Raw genomic sequence first — 8949 nt, forward strand, 5'->3', positions numbered from 1 at the left:
TTGCCAAAAATGCATTGTTTATGCACAAGCATTTTTCTTGAACAATAAAAGTGCTTTTCTTTAAAGTTGGTATAAGATGGGAATTCAGTTCAAACTTTAAAATTTAAACGAGTGTACAACAATAAGGCTTGCAAAAGGAAAATGGGTGAAAGAAAAAGTACAAAATTAATTTTTAAGAATCTCAGTTATTGCACATCACTCATCTACTGAATTTGCATCACGACACCTTTTGAATCTGTGGCATCTTGCAAAATTACAGCTATTAATGCAGCAGGATTCTACTCCACTTTTATGCACGATCGAGGCCAACTCGAGCAGCTTGGCTGCAAGTCAAATGCACTGCAAAATATAAGGTTGTTTTCAAACAGACAGTCCTATTCTAAAAGTCTGTACAGACTTCATTTTGAGAAAAGCCATTTTGTGAAACATTTTTGAGCCATATTGGTTATCGCTGCAGTATGAAAATAGCCATATTTGATGTTTATTGCCACTAAGAAGTGGTTTTCAGACAAAGCAGAATGGCTTTTCGAGAATACTATTAAAGCCAGTGTCAACCGTTTTGGCCTGATTAAAGCCAATGGGTCTTTGAACTGCTGCACTGCAAAGCTGCTGGCACTTGAAGCAAACTGGCAAGCCCACAAATTCAAAATCACATACAATATGAGTGGAGTTGGGGCAGGTTTCAGCTCACAACTTAAAACAAGGGCTGCCATAACAATTCTTACATAGTTTGAAATATTTAAAAATGACTTTAGCTATTTAGAATTTGATTTGCATGAGTTTATGCTACAACTAATTTAACCCCCTGTACAATCTTGGTTCAATTTCAGCAAATTTACATATGATTGCATTTACTGATCTTGTCTGCTGCAATTTTGTTTCCAAGTTAAGATTTCACCTGTGTGAAATCTTTTTAGTCTGCACCAGATTAATTTGCCTTGTTTGGCAGTAAAATAGGATAAATCAGATTTCTGAATGACTTTGTTGTTGTCACAAGAATGGGGTGATGGGGATGGAAACCATTAATAAAATGGCAATATAAATAAATTTAAAGTAAACCTATGTAATATATGCTTTTCCATTTTTAATATTTATCTATTCATATATATGAATAAATAAATATAAAAAAACAACTGAACAATGATAGGGTTAGTAATGTTTATTGCCCAATTTCACACTAGTTTCAACAGTGCTGATGAATTGTTGTGCTACATGAACATTACATGTTTCAGATTACAGTAGCACCTAATTGTTTTTGAAAATAGTAAAAGTCAACGAGCTGGGTATGTACTGGCAATGTCTGTTTAAATTCAGTATTATTAAAAAAATACAAAAATGATGCATCAAATGTTACAATAAAAATTACTTGATGTCACATTGCCATGAATCTCCATCAAGCGGTAGATGAGAAATATCTAGGTTCACAACTATCAAGAAATATCTACAATAAATGGCTAAATTTCAGTTAAACGATAAAATTTGAATGTGAGGAATGGTAATATTTAATATTTTACTGTACAAATATTCAGGAAGGTTTTGAAAGTTTATGTAAGATGTGGTTCTGGCTTAGTAACTCAAGCCCAGAATTAATGATTACATGCTTAGAACAAAGCAGCCCTTGCTTTACTCACGACAGAAAAGCAGAGTCCAATAAACTTTACCACAAAGGTTGTAAAATTCGAGAAACAAACCACACAAAAGCCAAATAGTCTAAACTATATAACAAAGAATTTTATCTCTACATAATCCCAAATGACAAGGTCACAACTGGCGGAAGAACTCCAGGAAATAAAAAGCTGGGGAAAGCCCCAAAAGAATGAAACATAACCGTTACAGTGATTAATGATCGAGAATGTATGTAATACTTTCAAATTTGCCAGCAACAGATAATTCACATGAAATGCAACAGTCACTAGCAATCAGTAAGACATGAAAAACATTTTGATAGGCTGTATTGCAAAAAGAAAACAAACCAAATTATATATATATATATATTTATATATGTTAATACTGTGATGCTATAAAGTGCAGAATAATCTGTGCCTTTAGAATATTCTAAAATACAACATTAACCAAACAGGAAATGTAATCTGGAAGTGTTGGACCCCATAAATTGACATGTCACTCACTCAGATTTCCACTTAATGTTAAGTTGACCCCCTTCCCCCTGCAAAGCAAATAAATGCAATTTCCTCTCTTGACAGGCAACAGTAATTTAGGCAATAGCTTGCTACATGAATGCACTCACATTAAAAGTTCCCTATCAATTGTTAATTATGTACCATCTGATAGAATGCATATAATTTGACAACTAATCTAAATACATTAAATACCAGAAACTCACATTCACAGTTAAGAGCAAAATCAAAACCTAACTTAAAATGTGCTACTTGCTTTGTTAATCATAGGTTAACATTTGTCTGTAAAAATCAAACAACTTTGCAGTTTTCATTTAAATGCCTTTTTTAATAATTTGCTTCATGTTCACAGAAGTTCCACTGACCAGTTTTATGTTTAAGGTCCAGATGCAATGCATATTGTATAAAAGAGAGCACTTCTTAATAGTTTTACCTTGCATGAATAAACCTATGTACCTTTTAACTCTACAGACTTCTGCATTACATTGAACAAAGCTCAGACACACAGCATGCCTAGCCCTCATATATACACATCTCTAATCACAGGTATATAGGGTGTCAAATATACTATAACCTCCATATAATGTTTGAAATTTGGTAACAAAATGAGAAAACTAAAAATATTATTTACGAGTTCTTCTAAAATATCTCTCATTTTGTGCTAAGTCAAATGTTAGCTCACATGAAAAGGACTTATTTCATTATAACTCAGCATATTATCTGACGATTGCAAACACTTTTAATAGCTTGAACGTGTACAAAAGTCTTGGTTAATCAGGGAAATAAACACTCAGTTTGTTTTTTTTTTAATCAAGTAGGAAACACAGTTCATAATGTTATTACTTAGCAGCTGCTTACGGTTTACACGGTTGATAAGTGGACGAACATCCAGCGATGGGTGACAAGTCGAACTGTCAGTTGTGGAGGTTTGGTGGGTGGTGCTCCCTCGGAGTTAAACAGTTACAGTTTTACAGGAAGTTTTTTTTTAATTACAGTTATATCAGTCTTCCTCCCCATCATCTCCGGGAGCTTCCTCTTGCTGTTCAGACCTTTTCTCCCGCTGTTTCTCCTGTATTTTCTTCATTTCCTCTGCGTATTTACTGAAAGTATTTCCAAACTTGGCCCACACTTTGTAGGGTATCGTGATAGAATTGCGGTATGATGGTTTCACCTCACTTACTCTCATAAAAACGCCATACTTGTTTGATCCAACGTCAAAGAAAAATCGTTTGTTGTCCACGGTGAGCGACGTCCCTTCGGGTAGCTCAGTGGGTTCCTCTTCGATGCCGTAATCGTCGATGAGTTTAGCGAGCGCATCACGAAATTCAATCAACCCCTGAGCGGGGAGGGCGATAGTTTGACCCTGCGAACCAAGGCCATGTCCCCGGTTCACGGTCTGACGAATCCGTAGGAACCGGCCCCGCTGGTTCTCTTTTAAATCCATGTAATATTTGCGGTTCTCCCGCACCAAGAATTCACTTTTCAGAGCTCGCCTCGGCTCGTCCGTCTGCAGGTCCGGATTGCTGGGGCCGAGCTGCGCGTAATGTTCGATGAAATCGCCCAGGTAGTCGCGGAACTCCACAGCAACAGACATGGAGAGAGTTAGACGACTTTTATTGCCTCCCGCTCCCACCTCCGCTATCTTCAGGAAACGGCCTTTCACATTCTGCTTCACGTCCAGGTAGAAGCGCTTATTCTGAATGTCCACCCTCTTGGAGGCCAATTCCTGCGTCTCCTGCTGCAGCTGCTGCAAGCTGGAGCTGGCCGCCCCTTGCTCGCTTCCACTGTCTCTATCCGCCATGATGGTAGCCTTCTTCCAAACTCCCAGCAGCCGGCGATCTCGCGAGACTGCAGCAAGGCAAGAGACATTTTGTTAGAACCTTCCCCATTGGGCAGACGCGCTCCGGCGGCGCACCGCTCGCCAATCACGAGTTCCGTGACGGTCGCCCGACCTCGCGGTCTGTCTCCAACGGCTCAAGTATCGCAGAAAGCAGCCGACGTCTCCCCTCCACCAAGTGAGACATTGAACAGCGACAAGATGGGTAAAGTGATGGGAACGGATTTTGCTCACGTCCGATTACAGTCCAGATTTTTAGTCTGCAGATTTTTGCTACCATCGGTCATTGTTCAATGCAATCAAAACTCTCCCGCAATAATAACACAATATATTAATTTTGATGACCTGACAATTAAGTCATTTTTGTTACATTCGAACTCAGCAAATGCCGAAACATGAACAGAATGCCATCCGTGATTGGCACTATGTTCTTGCAATAATAGCAGTTTTGATAACCAAAATGGCTGCATTGTCTAATGAACCCGTAAACCCCCTCCAGACATCCAAATTAAAGGGAGTGGAACTCGTTCCAGTTCAGTGATGGGACGACTCGCTAGTGTATCCTGCTCATAAAAATAGTCTGGAGACCTCAAACTAACACTAAAGCATTACTTTTACCAGAGGATGGAAAGCTACCAAAAAAGTATAAACTCGAATAAATTATTTAAATCTTTTAACCCGGTCGCTGAAATTGAATCCTATGGTGATCTTCCAAGTGACATTTCCTGATCGCTTCATAGGAAACGTTTCTAATCGATGAGCAAAAACCTTCTTTACTCTATTTGGCGTGAAATCGCGGGACGATAGACGAGATAAGGTCTGCCCGGCAATCACGGTCTGAGGGTTTAAAAATATCTTCTAACCTAAAAGGAAAATGCGAATTTCAAGGAAATCTGGCAGCATCTACGGAAAGAGAAATATAATGAAGGTTTTCGGTCTCTGATCTTTAATCAGAATTTTATATTGGAAAACCAATATCAGGCAACCAGTACTTGCCTTATTCTCTCATCGGTTTTCCTTGAAATGCAGATGAATAAAAATGAACGATGCGTTACAAAACCTTGGAGTGACTTCAATGTTCGTTTCGTGATTTTCACACGCTATTCGTTAAAATTAACGATATTATTTTGGGATTTCGATGTGCTTGGATTGTTTTCAAGATTTCGTACAATTCCCCATAAATTATAAACTGTCAACTTTACTGATCAAATGCTCCCCATAAATCTTGAAACGAGCCTGACAATATCGAAACATCATCATCTCCAATTCTACATGATCATTCTAATCTCTTAACATTATTTGCATTTTACCGAATGTTCGTACAAAAATCCTAACAATTTAAAATGCAAATAAAAGTCGATACATTATGAACCTTCACGCCAGGAGAGATCAATAATTAAGATTATTATTTTTTGTTAAGAAATTTCACGTTGTGTATGTAATCACAAATTCATCAAAAGTCGCAAACGACCACAACATTCAGCCATAAGCTCTATTTTAGACTATAAAAATGATATTATACAAATAAGTTCCCACTTCTAAGATACTATTGTATATTTATTGATTGATCCAACTTTCTCTTGCTGATTTCCGAGCTAAATTTGAGCCAGGCTTGAAGCGAGAGATGGCGTTTACCTCTCTCATCATTTTGTTGTTCCTAATTTATCCAGTTCGAATAGAAAATAGAAAAGTGATTGGATTAAAAACGTACGGGGTTGTAGGTTAATTGGGCGGCACCGGCTCGTGTGCGGGAGAGCCAATAATTTAATTTAATGGAATAAAATGGAAAAAGAAACGGCATTGGAAAACATAGATGGCTGGGGAGTTGGGGGGCGGGGTGGAGGTGGAGAGGGGGTGAAAAGAGGTCTGAAAACCCAAATATTTCTGATTTATAAGAAACAAACAACATTTAATAAGCTGTTTATTGGCGTTGCAGGAAATTTTAATGTCTCCGCTCTATATTACAATTTATCTTTTACTGAAACTGACAAATATTTTTATAAACTCATGTTGAAAGCCGCTGGTCATTTAAACAAAAGAAAGATAACTTCATTTATTTTAACGTGAAATGAAATTGTTCACACTCAAAAATGTTTGCAATACAAAGTAGTTCCATTGAAACTTTTATAAGAATTTATTTCTTTCAGTTGATAGATTATTTATACTTAATAAACACCAATCTTAACGCTCCGTTTACTTTTTCATTTAGTGGTCCATATTTAGTTCAAATGCTAACATTTCAGCCTTTAAAATAAACCCTTTATTTATTAATAAATTATAAACGAGTACATTTGTTGCTTTTAATTCGAACTTAACCATTTAATTCATGTAAACTGAAATAAATCAGAAAATTGCAGTAACTAGCGAGAATTCCAAAACATTTTTTTCCGTCCATCAGAATTTCTGTAATATTATGAAGGATGGATCAAATGAAATCTCACGAAAATGATCTCAAACTGCATATGCTTTAATCATATCAGCTTTAATTGTTTTTATTAAAAATTACTTTAAAATGTTAGATCAAAGTTTGACTTGACATTGGGGGCCATGAACGCCTGAAAAATGTGTTTCCCAGAGCAGTGTTTTCGAAGCAAAGTTATTTTTTAAATCTGACCCTGGCGAGAAATGTGATTTTCAGCAAAGATAGGAGACTTGGTTCAGTTTTTAAAATGTTAAATAAGTTAAGACAAAGCAGTCATTTCTACAAATGCAAATGTTTTCTTTGATGAAGCAGTCAGACACTCACTGAGCTGAAAAGATTAAGAAAAGTGTTTTTTGACGGCTTTAAAATGAATCGTCCCTCATTTTATTTTGGCGTTTACCTTAGAGCGAGTCCGACACTGATTGCATGTGGAAACACATTAAAGTAATTAGTCCAGCTTTTTAAATAAAGAATCGTAGATTGTTCATAACAATGTACCATGTACCGGGTCACCTGAATTAGTGATTTGGCACCCTTTTGGTCGAACAATCAAATACAGAATCCCACAGAGCCAATAATTTAATGGGAAGTTAATTTAAAAGTGTATGAAATTTTTGAATGCAGGTCATTTGTAAACGAAGAGCCAACTTTTTTTTCTGATAAGCACAGGATAATTGAATAAAAACAAATTGCCCAACTTTCGACCGTCCAGCAAAACAAGACTGCTGCGTGTTCTTGATGTGGCTTTTTCGCATTGAACTTTTGCTAAGTGATTTCTATTGGCCACTCCGGGCAATAAGATACCCATCCCTTGCCCCGTCCTCAAACAGCAATAACATGTTTGCTCTTCCAAAGGTATGTTATTCATTCTTCACGTTGTACACGTCCCGTAGCTTGGGGATATTTTGTTGTTGCTGGTACTTAAGCAAGATAGGTTTGTTTGTCCATGTAGCTTGAGAAAGAGACAAACAGAGCGATTGCACATCTTTGCCTCAACGTGTGGGAAAGATGTCAATACCATTCATTGAAGATCAGAAGGCAGTTCTTGTCATTGTGACAAGCAGCCGTTGCAGCTAGAGAAGCGTCTACGACAATAATGTTATAGGCCTCTCCAATTTATATTTGTTAAGAGATATCATTCAAATTGATTTGATGAGATCATCTATTATTTTATCGTTTATCTTTTTAAATATTGGAGCAACGTTCACAGAGCATTTAGTGCGCATTCCAAATGCACCTCAATATTTCGCTTCATCTGTCGAGGTCTACTTTACTTCCAGCCAATTGATTTTAAAAATAGATAGACGTATTGCTGAAAAAAAAATGTTTTTAGTTTTCTGTTTTAGTGAATGTTTTAGAGCTCTGACGTAATGAAGATTAATTATTCGCCTCTTTGTCGGGCTCAACACAAAATTTGAATGAATAAAATATACTACAGGTTATTTAGAAGGCACATTATTGACAAAATAGGAAACTTTTGATCAATAGCAATTCAATTATACTCTCATTAGTGGAGGTAACTTCGCAATTAAAAGCCAGATTTGATAGAAGAAGGAAAACACAGACCAAGGCTAAAAAAGAGTCAAGCCTTCTGGAATATGCTATCAGGATATCTGATAGAATATACTTTATTAAAAACCCCCTCATTAAATTGTTGAAATGCTTTTAAATTAAACGAATTTCTCTTAAGAAATGAAAACAATCTTCTCTAAATTTCAGTGATATTTTTGTAAGCTGACAGTCTCTTGATCTCAGCCCAAGATTAATACCACATTTGCAGACGTTTCATGAAAGCAAGCTTCTTCCACCAATAGGATGAGACTTTCACAACCTAAAACTGAGCTAGCAATATTATTGACAGCATTGATGTCTTTTAAAAATTGGTGAAAATATACAATGCTCAAATGACATGAAAAACAACAGTTAAAAAAAAACAACAGGAGAGCTTCCAGCCTTACCCTGAAGCTTTTCTGCTCGCAGACTTTGCAGATATAGGTGTGATTACCTGTCAGAGCTGTGATGGCCGAACAGTGAAGTGCAGTTTTATTAGAAAGGCCTGATCAGAGTGCTGCCACCTTGGCACAATCGATGGTGAGGGAAAGAGAAAGCGACTCGTCTCACGACATCACGTTCTCCTGCGTCCATCAGACTCTCCAGTACGTCAGGGCAACGTACCCCCGGAACTTACAGCAGGAGTCGAGGAGCTGATTCTCATGGAAGGGTACTCATAAGAGAGATTTTTTTCCCCTCCATTCGCTTACCTTAACATTAGATTTCATGGCCTTACTTTGGGCAGAGACCGTCGCCGGCGAGTCTGGATTGTTACATAGTCTTCTCGCCCAACTCGATAATGTGTGTCAAGAGGGACGTCGTGAACTCGCTGCATTTCATCCGACAGTGGTTTTACCGAGAAACAGGACGCTGTTTCGCTTAATTTGAACGTGTAAAGGTTCACGGATATTGAATAGGCCGAAATGTAAAATCAGAGAAGTATGCTAAATGGTTAAAATAGCAGTGGGCAAGAGATGTTGGCAGTTGTAGCGGGATGAGGT

The 8949-nt window shown here is 37.3% G+C and overlaps 1 protein-coding gene across 1 annotated transcript; it reads right to left on the reverse strand.

Moving 5' to 3' along the window:
- Positions 1-1977: 1977 nt before the first annotated feature.
- Positions 1978-3985, reverse strand: LOC138743364 (transcriptional activator protein Pur-alpha-like). The gene has a single exon (XM_069898603.1). The coding sequence runs from the start codon at positions 3937-3939 to the stop codon at positions 3139-3141; it is 801 nt and encodes a 266-aa protein (XP_069754704.1). The 5' UTR covers positions 3940-3985; the 3' UTR covers positions 1978-3138.
- Positions 3986-8949: the final 4964 nt, after the last annotated feature.

This window comes from Narcine bancroftii, chromosome 9 (genome assembly GCF_036971445.1).
Source record: "Narcine bancroftii isolate sNarBan1 chromosome 9, sNarBan1.hap1, whole genome shotgun sequence".
NCBI classification, from domain to species: Eukaryota; Metazoa; Chordata; class Chondrichthyes; order Torpediniformes; family Narcinidae; genus Narcine; species Narcine bancroftii.

Bases quoted from the DNA above. Each gene is read 5' to 3' on its own strand.
- LOC138743364 (XM_069898603.1), bottom strand. From the start codon at position 3,939: ATGGCGGATAGAGACAGTGGAAGCGAGCAAGGGGCGGCCAGCTCCAGC.